General features: G+C 47.3%; 1 protein-coding gene across 1 annotated transcript in view; it reads right to left on the bottom strand.

Moving 5' to 3' along the window:
• USP43 (ubiquitin specific peptidase 43) overlaps window positions 1–16238 on the bottom strand; it is a gene marked incomplete at its 5' end in the record, with an annotated part of 57285 nt that overhangs the window by 35719 nt on the left and 5328 nt on the right. Inside the window, 2 exons of the mRNA XM_081162536.1 lie at window positions 4993–5096; window positions 12292–12423. Of these exons, the coding sequence (XP_081018662.1) occupies window positions 4993–5096; window positions 12292–12423 (236 nt within the window). The remainder of the gene's footprint in view (window positions 1–4992; window positions 5097–12291; window positions 12424–16238) is intronic.

Genomic DNA, 16238 nt, shown 5'->3' with positions numbered 1-16238 from the left:
CAGCGGAACTGATGTCTACGCCACCAACCGTAATTATGATGACATGTAAGCAAGGTGTCGCCTCTCCCAGATCTGTCCTGAGAGAGCCTTCTCAAGCATATTCTGCCTAAGCTATGAAGAGCAGGGGGCAATAAACACACACACACACACACACACACACACGCACACATTCCTTCCCCAGGCAAAACTCCAACAGAGCCACAAGTCCTTGGTTTTTAAACATGCAGATGTTTCAGGTTGTGGCCACCATCACATAGAATAGCTAATTATGTTTCCTCTAGTCCAAATCTCCAGCACCCTAATAGTATTCCTCTGGCCAAAGTCAAATACTCAGCCCCTAAAGGGGGGTGGGGGTGGAGGAGGGTAACCTCGGTGAGCAGGGCCTCTGTTAGCCTGTAGCACCTCTTCCAGCTTTCCACTTATAAAGAAGGACACCAGGGCGACTCTCTGTCCCAGGCAAGCCCTCCCAAGTGGAGAGGAAGGCTGAGCCAGGTCGCCAGGCACCTCTGCTCAGGAGGCACCAGTGATCCGTGGGGGGGGCACCCGTGTGGAGTGGGCCCCCACTGACGAGCTGCAGAAATCAGCCCTCAGACCTGAAAAGCCCAGCTGCTGGGCATCCCTAACCATTACTTTTCTTGACTGTAGATTATCAGGCACAGAGCAGGCGGTCTTAGCTGCCATCAATACATTTTTGGCAGGAACACCTCACTTTTGCCTGCTCATCCTACAGTATCTCCCCAAAGGGCACAGCAGTCCTCAGTATCTGATCGGCTCAAATGTCAAGTCCTCAGGAATGCTCTCCTGACACCCTGTGCCAGCAGGGCACTTTGCCATACTGTGACTTTAATAAGATATATACGTTTGGTCTCCACGCCTGCTCCTGGCACAGAGCTCCTAAAACCCTTGACATTTCCTGATAAGAGCAAGAATAGAGGTGAGAAAGCACATCTTTCGTTATTCATAACAGACTCCTTACAACCACACCTGAGTTATACTACTGAGGTGACTTTTGGAAAGCCCCTAGATAACCACAGGATGGGGCTGGTTGCCAGGGGCACCAACCATGTGATTAGATGGTTGGAACTCTCAGCCCCCACCTCCTGGGGAAGGGAAGGGAGACAGATGTTGAGCTCATGACTAATGGCCAATAATTTAATCAATCACTCCTATATAATGATGCCTCCATAAAAACCCTAGCAGAAGGGGTTTGGAGAGCTTCCAGGTAGGAGGACATCTGGAGGTGCTGGGAGAGGAGGGTGCCCCAAGTGGGCATGGAAACCCTGCACCCCTTCCGCACACCTTGCCCTGTGCAGCTCTGCCATCTGGTTGTTCCTGAGTTGTACCCTCTTATAATAAACTGGTTATCTAGTAAGGAAACTGTTTTCCTGAGTTCTGAGAGTTGCTCTAGCAAACCATCGGCTCTGAAGAGCGGTCATGGGAACCTCTGATTTATAGCCAGCCGGCCAGAAGCACAGGTGACAACCGGGAGCTTGTAATTAGTGTCGGGAGGGGGCAGTCTTGTGGGACTGATGCTATCTCCAGGTAGATAGTGTCGGAATTGAGTTAAATTGTAGGACACTGGTTGGTGGCCACAGAGAACTGCAGAATTGCTTGTGTGGGAAACACACCCACACATCTGGCTTCAGAAGTAAGTGTGGCAGAAGGGAAGAGCAGTGCAAGAAAACAGGCCCCTTCCTCTTTCACACCCGTGACTACTTCAAAGCACTCACCAGACGTGACAATATAAACACCCAGAGCCACCGAGGTTCTCATCTTTCCCTCAGTCCCTCCACCCACACCCTTAAACCCATTAGCAAGTCCTGTGGACTCTCCACCCAACACATATCCCCTCCCAACCCTCACCCACTTCTCTTCATTTCCACCACCACCTCCGGGGTCCCAGCCACCATCATTCAGCCACTGGGACGACTGATGCCATCAGCCGCTGCTCCAGCTCCCAGTCTTGCCTCCCTTCATTGCCCGTAACAACCAGCATCAACTCTTAAATTGTTATCTAGACCACACCCTGCTTTAAATTTTGCAGTGGCTTCCTGTGCCCTTTAGACCAAACCCCGCACTTGAACCGGACACCTGCATTACCAGGCCCCATCCACCTGTCCAGCCTCAACTCCCAGCCCTCACTACTTGGCAGCTCCTGTCTCTGGAACTTGGCAAGATCATTCCCACCCAGGACCTTTGTCCTTGCTATTTCCTCTGCCCGGAATACCCTGTCCCCAAGTATGTGAATGGCCGACTCCCTGTCCCTCAGTTCTCAGCTCAGATGTCCCCTCTGAAAAGAAGTCTCCCCTGACCACCTTATCTGAGCCCGGCTGCTCCCCACCTCCCAAGTTCCTTATCATTTCAGTTCTCACTGTGCAGGCTGTTTGTTGGGCTGTGTATCATCTAACCCTCCCCAGCAGAATGTGAGCTCCATGAGAACAGGCGCTGGGTCTTGTTCACAGCTCAAGTCCCAGCACCTAGGAGAGAACCTGGCACATAGTAGGCACGAAAGAACTATCTAGAGAATAAATGGGTATATTTAATTAGTACTTGTCTCTCTCATGGGCAAGAAATTATCATGTTCCTCATTGTAACTGCTGGGCCCAGTGCAATATCGGACGCTCAGATATTTGAAAGAAGAACACAGAGAGTGTGTGTAGACGAGGGGGGAAGAGGGCAGAGAGAACGGAGTGATCAGAGAAAGGAGTGAATTTTATTGTGCAAGAACACCAATGAGCGGTGCCTGGTGGCAAAGACTGGTGACCCTTCCCTGCTCCCTAACACGTCCACGCCCCATTCTCCCTTTCTCTTCCTCTGTGTGTTCTTCTCTCTCCATCTCTAGTCTTCTTTTCCTTTCCTCTGTCTCATTTTTGTTTCCAGCAGCCTGTGCTTTGGGCAACTGAAGGTGAAACAGATGCTCTACAAGTAGCTTTTGGGCCAGAAAGGTCAGTAGCGTGAAATCTAGATTTCCTCTCTGCACCCTGCCGCGCATCACCACGCCTCTCGGGAAATAAGTGGCCCACTCGTCCCATACAACAATGAGATCCGGGCTCATTCAGAAGAGACTTTAATTACCCAGCATGCTGAGCAACCGAGGGCAGGAGTGTGTGCCCCGTGGTTGCCCCCTCCCTGGTGGCGCAGGGACAGGGAGAATTTCTCCAGGGCTGTGGGTTTTCCATTCCAGTGAAAAGCCACCCTGGCATCTTTCCAAAGCGTTTCAGAGACTGTTTGGTCTTCCTAAATCAACAACCACCTCAAAGGCAGTGATCATGTCCAGTTCACTCGATTGGCAATTACTGAACATAAATCCTAAATCGAGGGAGTTTCTGGGCAATTTTAAGTGACCTCCTCCTTCCCAAACACAAAGAATGCAAGTGCCCCAAGAGTGCGGAATTGAATGGCTATATATAAGTGAACTCTGGAAGGCTGAATAATTGTCCATTGGTTTAAAGTAAATAAGAGGAAAGCCAAGGGGAGGCCTAGGAAAAGCACAGCAGAGTAAAGGAAAGAGAAGACTGTCCAGAAGCTCAGAGAAAAGCACACCTTTGAAAAAGACTTACTGCAGCACCCAGAAGAAAAGGATTTTAAAACCAGTTCAGTATCCGTAACAGAGAACAGGAGGCAGAGCTTCCGTGCCACTGAAGCAGCAGCGGCACATCCCCTACGACAAGGGGAGATGGAAAAGCAGCCGAAGAGGAAGACTTACGAAGGAAGCAAAAGCAGGACTTGGCTTCAGAGATCTACCAGAAGTCAAACCCTTGTTCTGCCACTTACTGCATGCGAGCTCCCAAAAAGCCCAACCTCCTAGGCCATAACTCATCTCCTGAGGCCCCTATAAGGAATACATTTAAAAACATTTAGGCGAGGAGCATGTCACTCAGAGGAGGCTCTCTGTAACAACGGGTTCCCCTGGATCCTGATCATTATGTTCATTTCCATCTCTAAGCGTGTTTCATTCTTGTTGAATATGTTCCCACCCATTCAATCCTAGTCATCCTTCAGAGCCATCAAAAGGCACACCCCCTCTGAGACCCCAGGGGGGTTTCTCTCCTTTCTGACCTCTCACTGCAATTAGTGCTTTCATTAAAAATCTGTAATACCTTATACTAAGTGAAATAAGTCAATCAGAGAAAGACAAATACCATATGATTTCACTTATATGTGGAATCTAAAGAACATAATATATGGACAAACAAAACAGAAACAGACTCATAGATACAGAGAACAAACTGATGGTTGCCAGATGGGAGGGGGGTTTGGGGAGGGGGCTGGGTGAAAAAAGTGAAGGGATTAAGATGTACTGATTGGTAGTCACAAAACAGTCATGGAGATGTAAGGTACAACATAGGGAGCATAGTCCATAATGTTGTAATTACCATGTATGGTGCCAGGTGGGTACTAGAAATATTGGGGGGATCACTTTGTAAATTATATAAATGTACACCTGAAACTATTATAAAAATATTAAATGTCAACTGTAATTGAAATATAAAAAAAATAGTAAATTGCTTCTAAAAGTCTAATATGGAATAAAATATGGCTTCATATTTATATGAAAAAAACTTTGCAATATTTGAAAGGACAACTCCTCTGAAGTCGGATATCCTCTAGAATGCTAGGAAGTCTTGAACTCATAACAACTTGTTAAGCTGGGCTCTCTGGCTACAAAGAACAAAGAGGAAGGGTCTCCCCCAATGACTGCCTCCTGGGGTGGTCCTGGTCCCCACAGGCACAGTCTGTAGAACCACCCTCCAATCACCCCTCCTTCAGGGGAGGTGGGAGCCTCAGAGGCCAGCAAGGAGGAAAAGAGGAAATACTAAAGGTCAGAAGCCTAGGAGTGAGTGGTTAACTCGGATTTATAATGCGGGAGAGAAGGGTGTTTGTGGCTTTTGTTGCTTTGCAATCTCAGGGTAAACCAGGCCATGGGAGACTGGCGTCCAGCATATAAGTTTGCTGAACTCTTGGGTGACTCTAAACACATCCCATTCTTACCTATATTGTGCTTGAAAGTGGCTTTGCACAAAGCTTTGACCTAGAGAAAGCGGAGCCGATGGCGACAGGTGGTTCTCAGGGGTTTTACTGGCTTCGGGCTGAAGCTGCAAAGAAATGAGGAAAGGAAATTAATACACCTCCCATCACTCCACAGCTTCTAGACGGCGGCGGCTGGGCCTCCTCCTGGCCACGCCACCCCTTCGGGGCCTGGACCCTGCAGAACCTCAGTGCTGCCTTTGCCGTAATTCCTTGCTCCTTCCATCTCTTGACCTCCCAAGTTCCCTGAGAGGATGAGCTGAAAGAGCAGAACTGAAGCACGAAAACCTCGGTGAACACTCGAATACTCACCCAGCCCTGACTCCTACCCCTGAATTTACTACCCTGTTCTTTTTTGTTGTTGTTGTTAATCCTTGCCTGAGGGTATTTGTTTTCTATTGATTTTTAGAGAGAATGGAAGGGAGAGTGGGGGTGAGGGAGAGAGAAAGAAAGAAACATCGATGTGAGAGAGACATCGATTGGTTGCCTCCTTCCCATGGGATCAACCTGCAACCCACGCACAACCCCCTGATGGAGAATCGAACCCATGACACTTCAGTGCTCTGGCCAACACTCTAACCACTGAGCCACACCGGCCGGGGCAACTACCCTGTTCTTTCTCTCCATCAGGCTGGGCCTCGTGTGTCTAGATGCCTCTAGTACATTTCACCGCGACGCGCGGCCATGACTTCAAACACATCCCCACCAAAGTTTCCACCTTCTAAACCTTTCTGTCCACACTTTCCAGTGAGCCAGGCTTCATGTGACCACCACCCTCTCAGACAAGCCACCCTGCACCGCAGGCTAATGCATAAGCCTCCTTCGCTCACAGATGAGCTCTGTTGAATCTTTCCTTGCATCCCCTTATGTTTACATTTCCTGTTGTTGCTGTAGCAAGTTACCACACACTGGTGGCTTAAAACAACAGAAACGGATTCTCTCACAGTTCTCCAGGCCAGGCAACCAAAATCAGAATGACTAGCCCCAAACCGAGGCCTTGGCAAGGCCGCACTTCCTCCGGACATTCCTTGCCTCTCCCAACTCCTGGTGGCTACAGGAATCCAGTGGCTCGCGGCCACTTCACTGCAGGCTCCAGGCCAGCATCTTCAAAGAGCCAGGGAAATGGAGCATGTGAAGGGTCTGGGGTGAAGTATACCAATGTCTGAAATTTAACTTAAAATGCATCAAAACTATAAGATGAGGAAAACAGGGAGGAGATGGTGAGTAGATAGAAGGATGAACAGATGGGTACATACGTGATAAAGCGATTTTAATAAAATACAATTAGAGAGTCTAGGTGGTAGGTATGAGGTGTTCACTTCATAATTAATTCAACTTGTCTATATGTTGGAAATTTCCCATAATAAAACAGTGGGGCAAATTAAGGTGACAAATACTCAGAATGTGTATTTTTATTAAGCCCAATATGACCAGAATACAGGATGTGCAAAGGGAAGCAGAAAGCAGGGCTGGAGAGGGAGTCTGGAGCCACACTGGGTGGGGCCTTCGATGTCCGAAAGAAGACTGCCTGGTTCAGTAACCGGCATAGTACCAGAGTTAAAAATTAACCTCTAGAGTCGGAATGTCTGGGTTCCAATGTCTGCACTGGAATTTAGCTGGCCGGTAGGTAGGGTTACTCACCCTCTGAGCCAGCTCCATAACTTACCTAATCTCTTTACTCCAAGGTTTCCCAACTGTAATAAAAGGATAATGAATGATAATGCCCACCTGATAGAAAAATCTTCAGATTAAGAGAGTTAATATATAGAAAACACTGAAAGCAGTGGCTGGCACACAGTGAGCACTGTTAAGTGGTGTTACACAGCCGGGAGTATCTGAATGGTTTGAACCTCCTGGTGGCAACATGCATGGAGAGATGCTTTACCTGGACAGACGTGCACAGGAGGCAGGGGGTGAGTCTGGGGTTAAGACACAGACTGGGAGGCTCAGGGTCCAGGTCACAATGGGGTGAACTAGAGTAGGAGCCGTAAAAAGGATGAGGGATGGACTCAGACACCCGTGTGCGCAGCTCATCGCTGAGTACCTGATGGGGGAGCAGAGGGAGAGAAGGGGGCAGATACACAGGACCAGCTCCAAGCTTCCAACCTGGTACCTGGAGAATGCCTGGTCCATTCCCAGAGTCAAAAGAAGTGGGTCAGGGAAGGGTATGCGAGTCTGAGGGGCATCCACATCCAGCAGGGACAGCTGACAGCAAATACACGAAGGGCTCAGAGGCGAGAACTCAGATGTAGAATGGACATGGTGTTTGTGGCTGCCCAGGATTCACTCCTCTTCTTGGTAGAAGCCCCCCTTTGGAACATTGAATCCAGGGGGAGCTGGGGAAGGCTCTTTAACCAGGACCCTGCTCTTCCTTACCGAAGCACAGGCACCTGACCCCAGCTAGACTCTGCGATGAGCTGGCCTTGCACGGGGATCACAAGCACAGTGATCAAAAGGCTGAAAGCAGTGATCCTGGCAGAATCCAGGCCAGAGTAGTCCTGCCACAGACACAGCCCCGCCCCAGAGCTGTCTGGTTCTTGAAGGTTCCAAGCCTGGTTCTTCAGCCTTCCCTTTGGTCCTGTGTGCCACCCTTCTGCCTTCTCATGCATTCCCTTCTATTTGAGACAGCTGAACACCTCACAGTGACACGGACGCTTCTGCATCAAGGTCATAAAGCAGCTCATCAGGAGCGGCAGTGGACGGGATCACCCAGGGCTGGGGTGTGGAAAGAGGAAATCCTGAAAGAGGCTGGGGCGAGGGGCGGCAGAGGAGCACTCACAAAGCATGGGCCATGGGGTCAGGCCAGGCTGGCTCACCTCTGCTGGCCAAGGAGCCTCACTCCACATCTGAAAGGAACAGGAGTATCCCACACCCCTCACAGGGCCACCGTTAAAATCAGAAAAGATGACATGAGAATCCTGCCCGGCACACAGTGGGTGTTTAATAAATGTTAGCTTCCTGGTCCTCCCCCCAGTCTCATCCTTTCCTTAACTCTGAAAGATGGTGCTTTCTCTAAGATAAACTGCCAAAAGGACTGCTCGTGTGAGAGTGTCCATAGGAGAGTAAAAATAGGCCCTTTCATGAAAACATTTGAGAATCATTACAGTTACAGAGAAGAAAGTAGTCCTTACAGTTTCTATCCGTTTCAATAAATCTATCTATCTGGCTTTTATATGTTTTGAAACAGAAATAACCTCAAAAAGAAAAAGTGTTCAGAGTTACGCAGAGGACAGGCCCCTTCCATCCTGGGAAGGGACAACGAAGCTTCGTGCAGAATCAACCCACCAGTTCTGCTCCTTCCCTTCCAGCTCCAGCAATGAGATCTCCGCAGGGGGCCCAATTTTATGACGGAAGATTTCAGTGGCGGCTTCAACCCCAGACAGAGAAAAAGAGCTTTTCTGGCTTCAATCAGGTTAAATGAAGAGCTGGGCAGCTCCTCTCTCTGGCTGTCCTTGCCCAGTCATGGGGTACTCCTAACACTCCTGCCCCTTAAAGGATCAGGGAGCAGCCAGGGCAGCCAGAGCAATGAGCGAGGGGCAGAGGGGCCTCGAATCAGGCTGAGTGCTTGGCAGGCCCAGGCAGGGCAGGCCCTGTCGGCCACATAGGAGTCCAGATTTTGTTCTAAGCACTATAGGAAGCCACCTGAGGAATTTAAGCAGGGTGACACGATCTTGTTTCCTTTCTGAAAAGATCACTCTGGCTATAGTGTGGAAAACATATAATAGTGCAGCATATTGGAAATTGGAATTATGGCTGCTTTACATGGGTGTTGAAGTTGTTAAAAAGAATTATTTGCGGGTCCTCTTGGCTTAAATAAATTCAGTGCTGTCTTAAAGAAAGGTTTGGCTGAAAGCAAAGGCTCTCACCAGTGGAAGGAGGGGTGCTTTTGCCCCCCAGGGACATTTGGCAATGCCTGGAGACATTTTTGGTCATCGATCACAATTGGGGGTGCGGTTGACATCTACTGGATAGAGGGATGCTACAAATACTACAATGCACAGGGTAGCCTTCACAACAAAGAACTGCCTGGCCCCAAACATCAAAAGTACTAAGGTTAAGAAACTCTGTTTTAGATTTGTATTTCCTAGATTGGATCCTGGCTCTGCCACTTGCTTGCTGTGTGACTTGAGGCAAGTTACTTAACATCTCTGTTCTCCTGCCTTTATCTGCCACCAAGAGACAAAGAGGAAGATTGAAAGTCAATTCAGAAGGCTGTTGATCCCTCCTATCTTCCAGGTAGGAAGAGCTGCCTGGCATAGCCAGGGAGCAGGAGAAGGGGGAACAAGACCAGAGGCCTTTCCTACCCAGCCCCCAGAAAGAGGCAGAGCAGGCTTCTTCCACCCCCTGGTGGGGATGAAGAGGCACAAGACACTCATAAGTAATGGGCTTTGAAATAGGCTCAGGTTCAATTCTATTTCTCCCAAGTAGAAGTTGAGTGACTTTGGGCAACTTAACCTAAATTCCTGTTAAATAAAATATGAGCTATCCTTTCAAACATTAAAGCATGATAACTACTCACTTTATTCAACCATTCAAGAGCTTATTGAGTGTCTCCTATGTGTCGGTAGTAAAATAAATCATCAAAAGCATCAAATTAGATGCGTGGCATATAACAGATATTCAAGAAGCAGTATCTTTCTTTAAAAAAATTACATCATTCTGATTTCAAAATGTGTTCACTCTAAGACTATGGAATACACAGTGTAGTGGACGTTTATCTGCTCAGCATTCCTTCCTTTGGGGAAGTAACACAGCCAGAACCTAAAAAAAGTTGTCCTTGGCCATTGATGTGGGTAGAGTTTATGCCCTGGCCCCAACACACACACAGCCATGTGAGTCAGGTGAGCCTAATCAGAATATTTCATTCTGCAGACCACCTGCCCAGCAATGAACACATGAACCATTCTGGGACAATCACATCGTCCCCGGGTTTTTTCTGGAATCCCAAACTCATAAGAACATTTGAACATTCCAGGGTCACCTCTTGTCACCATGTGGGCAGAGCCGGTCTGAAAATGCAACCAGAGAAAAGACATGGAAAGCCAAAGGCCTGGTCATATCATCTGAGTACTTAGATCAAGCCTTATCTGAAGCTGGTTCAACCTTTTGCCTTACAAGTTATAAAAGCCAATAAATGTCCTTTCCTTAAGTTGAATCAGGTTAAATTTCTGTTACTTGTAACTAAAAGGATTTAAATAAGATAAATAGAAAATCACTGTACATAAAAGTAAAATCACCCATAATCCTACAACCCACGGAAACTACTCTAACCTTGGAGTATGTGTTCCTCCCAGGTTCTGTTGTGCTGATGTTTTTGCTTTGTTTCATTTGCGTGTTTTGCAGGTGACTGGCGTGGTTCTTTTTAAAATAAGGAAACAGGTTTTCAAGCTAGACTCCCCCTCCCCCTTCTTGGACTTGAATCCTGATTCTGTCCCTTCTTTAGCTGTGTTGCTTTGGGAAAGTTACCCAACCTCTCTGATGTTACCCATATATAAAATGAGGATAATAACCCTAGCACCTCTCCATACATGACAACAGTTACTCATATTGTATATAACACTCCAAGATGTGATCTGAGGAATACCGAGTACTGTCCAACCATTACTTCCCTTGTTCCATACGTCTGACAACCTGCTGTCTCGGGCATGAGGGCTGTTTTTGCAGCTCTAATTCTTACCTTATAATTACATTATGTTAATTGTTTAAAATGAATCTTTTCTTACCCAGGCGAGTGTGGCTCAGTTGGCTGAGCATAGGCCCATGCACCAAGAGGTTGCAGGTTCAATTCTCGGTCAGGGCACATGCCCGGGTTGCCGGCTCAATCCCCAGTAGGGGGCATGCAGGAGGCAGCCAACTGGTGTTTCTCTCTCTCATCAATGTTTCTCTCCCCCTTCTCCCTTCCTCTCTCCCTAAAATCAATTTTAAAAAAATATTAAAATGAATCTTTTCTTATTTGAGACATATACAATTCTGTTCTCTTTTTTTTAAAGCTGCAACTTGCCATTTTAAAAGAGAAAGAAACAGAGACAATAACTGGCTATGGGGAAAAGTTAAAAATAATGACTCCGCTTCCTGAGCCATTCATTATTTTTCTTTCTAAATAAAAACTGTATATCTTTAAGGTGTACAACATGAAGACCTGACATACGTACCCATAGAGAAATGATTGCAACCATCAAAGTAACAAGCCATCTCCTCACAGTTACCAATTTTGCACGTGGCAAGAGCACCCGAAATCTACTGTCCCAGCAGCTTCCCAGCATTAGCTGCAGTCACCCTGCTGCACACGCCTTGGGGCTCTGGCTGACTCATCCTACACGACTGCAACCGCCGCTCATTCTTCACGACTTGTGAACAATGGGCTCCAGGCCAATGAAACGATGGGCAGGTGACGGCTGAAAGGCTTAAAGACTCCCAGGGGCTGTTTTAATTGATTCACAAGCGGGATGGGAACACAGTGTCCAGATTTAAAACAAAAAACCGGTAAAGCAGTTCTCGTAGCTGCCTCTGGGTCAGCTTTGAGACGATCGAAATAACATGTAACTGATTAATTACCATAGCGTGTGGGCCATGCTTTACATTACAGCGGCTTATTCAGGGATATTTTATAACTCGGCTCACTCACGGTGTAATAACTTGGCTCGCTTTCACTTTCTCAAGTGAGAGGTAAAAGGAGAGCAGCAGAGCGGTGCCCATCGTGGATCTTTACTAGCAAACCACAGGGAGCGCCGCTGATGTGTCAACGAACCGTGGCTGTGACACGAGCGTGGTGCTTTCTTACCCCCAAAGGTTTGGGGTTTCACCCCCACCTGGGAATGCTAAGCGCACACATGTAAAGATCGTCCATCCTGTGTCTTGAGACAAAAACCCTGGGAATCACTGCTCTGTAGGATGCGTAACTGAGAGAAAGCAACGGGCGAGTTCAAATGAAACCATCTGAAAATAAGCCCTGATACGCGTGGCTTCAGATGACCACTGATGCACAGAATACTGACAGAAAGGAGATTTTTCGGACTTTAAGCCAAAAGGAAGCCCTCTTCACGGCATCACTGGGATTAGAGAGGATGGAAACACTGCGGTGGGGGAAACGCACCATCCACAACAGAGCTAAGAGGCAGGAGCAGGGGCGGCACCGTGCGTGCGGGAACCAGAACACGGGAACAGGAGGCTCTCAAGTTCAAGATTCGGCCTTGAGGAGCTGAGTAAATATTCAAGTGAAGAAAAGAAAATCAGATACGATGTGTTGTTTTGAGAGAGACTGACCTTCTCGGACCCTGGCTCTCGGGACGAGCCCTCCGAGTCCTCGTGCACTCGATCCAGCAGCCAGAGCAGGAACTCCAGGGCGTCGTGCTGGGAGTTGCCTTGGAACTGAGAGCCGTGCTTGGAAACGGCGTTCTGGAAGGACGAAAGAAAGCCGAGGGTCATCCTGGCCCTTCCGACAACCAAATGAGGGCCTGTGAGCTCCAGGCCTACCTGCGGTCACTCTCCAGCCCGCACCCGGGGTGACCTCATGGAAACAGCCCGGGGCAGGCTCCCAGATGCTATAAGGGTTTTCTGGACAGGAGAAGGCACCTTTTGTTCCAGAAAGACTGCTAATGTTGGCCTGCCCTTTGAAAACCACAGGGTGGTCCCTGTTGAATATTTTGATTCTGTTGACCATGTGCTCCCCCTTGATCGCTGGGAGCAGGCTCCCTGGTCCCTGTCCGTCAGTCTACTCCATGCTGTCTGCCTCTGTCCGCCTTGCCTCCCCCTCCCCCAGGGAGCTCAGTCGCTCCCACAGCTTCAGCTCCCCTTGCGAAAGACCGCCTGGTGCAGTGCGCTTCCTTAAATACCGTGCACGAAGCTCCTGCACTGCCTCCTCTAATAGGTGCGAGATCTAAGAGCAACTTCTCTTTCTGTGGTTCGTTAGATCACAAAATGGTTCATCATCTTCAGCCTTCATTCCTCTAATAAATATCCGCTGGGTGCCCACCATGTGCACTGGGAACACAACCGTGAACATGGCAGAACCTGCCTCCAGGACACTTGTGTTCCCTGCACCCTTTGGGCTGTCCCGTTAAATTGTGTAACAACTTTGTCATTTTCTGTGTAAATGCACAGTCTAGCTTTTTAAAACTTTATTTCAAAGGGTAGTACATGCACATACTTTAAAAAAAAGAATTCAAAATATTTTTTAAAAAAAGGACAGTAATGAAAATCTTCCTTCTACTGGTCCTCAATCCCTCACACCCCACCCCAGAGGGAGGCTGCTCGGAGCATTATCTTAAGCACATTTCCAGGGATTTTTTTTTTATTTTTTTTTTATGGTCTATGAGGTTTGTGTCCACCTCATAGACCATCAACTCTTTATTTATTTATTTAAAATATATCTTTATTGATTTCAGAGAGAGGGAGAGAGAAACATCAGTGATGAGAGAGTCATTGATCAGCTGCCTCCTGCATGCCCCCGACTGGGGATTGAGCCCGCAACCCCGGGCATGTGCCCTGACCGGGAATCGAACCGAGATCTCCTGGATCCTAGACAGATGCTCAACCACTGAGCCACACGCGGCTGGGCTTTCTGGGGATTTTTTTAATGCATGTGCAAGCACAAGCATCTGAGTGTAAGCGAATCCTCTCGCCTGTGTGTGTGCACACATACATATGGTTGCTTGTCCCCCCCGAGACTGCAGAGGCAGGCTTAGGCCTCATTGCACCCAGGTCTGTGCTCCGCTCACACCCGCTAAAGGGAGCAGTCCCAGCAGGGCTGTGCCCCCAGACAAGCCTCGCCACCACCAACCAGAGCCAAGGGCCTGGGCTTGATTCCTTCTCTTTTAATGTTTCCTTGGGATTTAGAGGAAACTTCAGGACGAGATGAAGCAAAATTCAAGATTTAATTAACTGAAATGCTGGAGCTGAGTCTATATTCCAGTCAAACTGGTCTGGTTCACTGGATGGTCTCGTTTGGATCCTTCCCTCCAGTTTCTGTGCACTTTGTAGGGCTGCCAGACTTAGCAGATAAAGTGAATAATAAATAAGCAGTAAACAATAAGTAATGTTTGTAGCATAAATACATCCCATTAAACATTGGGGATATAGTTATACTAAAAAGTTATTTTTATCTGAAGTTCAAATTTAACTGGGCATCATGGATTTTACCTGGCCACCCCACCCCCAGCCACCCTCAAGCCTATACCCTTAGTACCAATATTCTCTCCTGGGGGAGCAGCCAGGCCCCTCCAACTGGAAATCTCTAAAATCAGCTCTTCCCCTTAATGTCCGTGTCCCCTTTCAGATTCTCTCTCACACCCACCTCAGTCAGTTGTCAAGCAGTCTGAATTCGGGGTCCCAAATTGTTTCTGCCCATTCCCATTCCCATTCCCATTCCCACTCCCACTGCTGAGTCCTAACTACTGCTACCCAGATGACAATACCTACCTACAGAGGAGCCCAGCCCCAGCACCATGCCCCTGCCCACCCACTGCCCACAGGACAGAACACACCCACCTTCCCACAGCAGGCTAACGCCGTGCCCCACTCCACACCTTCCTGACTCTCACTCGCCGCCTGGTCTGGCCACATCCCTGTGTCTCACAGCTCTCTCCTGTGTTTCAAAGCTCCAGGGAAATGAGCCACTCGGGTGCCCCAAACGTACTTTCCCACTTCAAAAGTCTGCACCTTTCCTCCTCCCTCCTCCCGTGTGGAATCTATTCCCCTCCTGCTAATCATGCTAACCCTCTAAGACTGAGACTCTCCTCATGTTAGCCCGGCTATCAAGCCACACACCCTTTCCAGAAAGAGTTTGACAACTTCAAGAACACAGACAAGCTAGGGCCTTAAAAATGCTCCTTCAGTACAGTGGACCCTTGGACAGCACAGATTTGAACTGCACAGGTCCACTTTTATGCAATTTTTTTTCAGTAAGTACTGTAAATGTATTTTCTCTTCCTTACGATTTTCTTAAGATTTTCTTCTCTCTAGCTTACTTTATTGTGAGAATACAGCACATAATTTATATGACATACATGGTATGTGTTAATCGGCTGTTTATGTTATTGGTAAGGCTCTGGTCAATAGTAGGCTACTAGTAGTTAAGTTTGGGGGGAGCCAAAAAGTTATACACAGATTTTTGACTGAAGGGGGGACAGAGGAGGTCAATGCCCCAACCCCAGAGTTGTTCACAGGTCAACTGTAATTCTACTTTGGGGGATTTAGACTAAGAAATGAGAGATACAAAGATATCCCTAAGTATCAAAGTTACTGGGGAAAACCTATGGCACACTCATATTAGATGGCCTTAAAAATTATGTTTGGGGCCCTGGCTGGGTGATTCAGTTGGTTAGAGCATTGTACCATACACCAAAAACATTGCCGGTTCAATTCTGGCTCAGGGTACATATCTAGGTTGTGGGTTCAATCCCTGATTGGGGCACACACAGGAGGCAACCAACCGATTGGTGTTTCTCTCTAGCACTGATGTTTTTTTCTCTCTCCATTCCTCTTTCTCTCAAATTGATAAACATATCCTCAGGTGAAGATAAAAAAAAAAATTATGCTTGATGAAATACTAACAAAAAAAGAAAATAAATGATCCTGTCCTTTAAAAAGAAAGAATGTGCCCTGGCCAGTGTTGCTCCATTGGTTGAGCACTGTCCCATGCACCAAAAGGTTGCCAGTTCCCTTCCCAGTCAGGGCACATGCTCAAATTATGGTTTTGATCCCCAGTAGGGGTGTGTGCAGGAGGCAACCAATCGATGTTTCTCTCTCTCTCTCTCTCTCTCCCTCTCCCTTCCTCTCTCTCTAAAATCAATAGAAACATATTTAAAATAAGCAAAAATAAAGAATCCAAAAATATCTATTTGACATTATTTTATATGTATTTTTAGATAGATAAAAGACTAGGAAAATATATGGAAAAATATTAACAAATGGTTATCATAGAAGGATGGGTGCATGGTTGTGTTTTTTTCATTCTCATTTGTATATTGCAATTTTCTTTTTACAGTGAATTTTGTTCTTTATTGGTCTTTTTCAAATTATAACAGTATCTGGCAGGTGTTTTCCAGAATTTTTAAAATAACATAACCTATCAATTCCTACAGAGGACATTCCTATAGAAAGTCTATTGAAATGTGACTAGAGCTGCATCAAAGCTAAGTCCTAACCAGAGGAATGAACAAAAATATTTGGTATTTCTACCCTACAATGTGGCATCGCTCTATCTGTGTGTG

Source organism: Miniopterus schreibersii (genome assembly GCF_964146895.1).
Source record: "Miniopterus schreibersii genome assembly, chromosome: 16".
In the NCBI taxonomy this organism is placed as follows: Eukaryota; Metazoa; Chordata; class Mammalia; order Chiroptera; family Miniopteridae; genus Miniopterus; species Miniopterus schreibersii.
The sequence above is the reverse complement of the archived record's forward strand: the minus strand, read 5'-3'. Positions and strand labels throughout refer to the sequence as shown.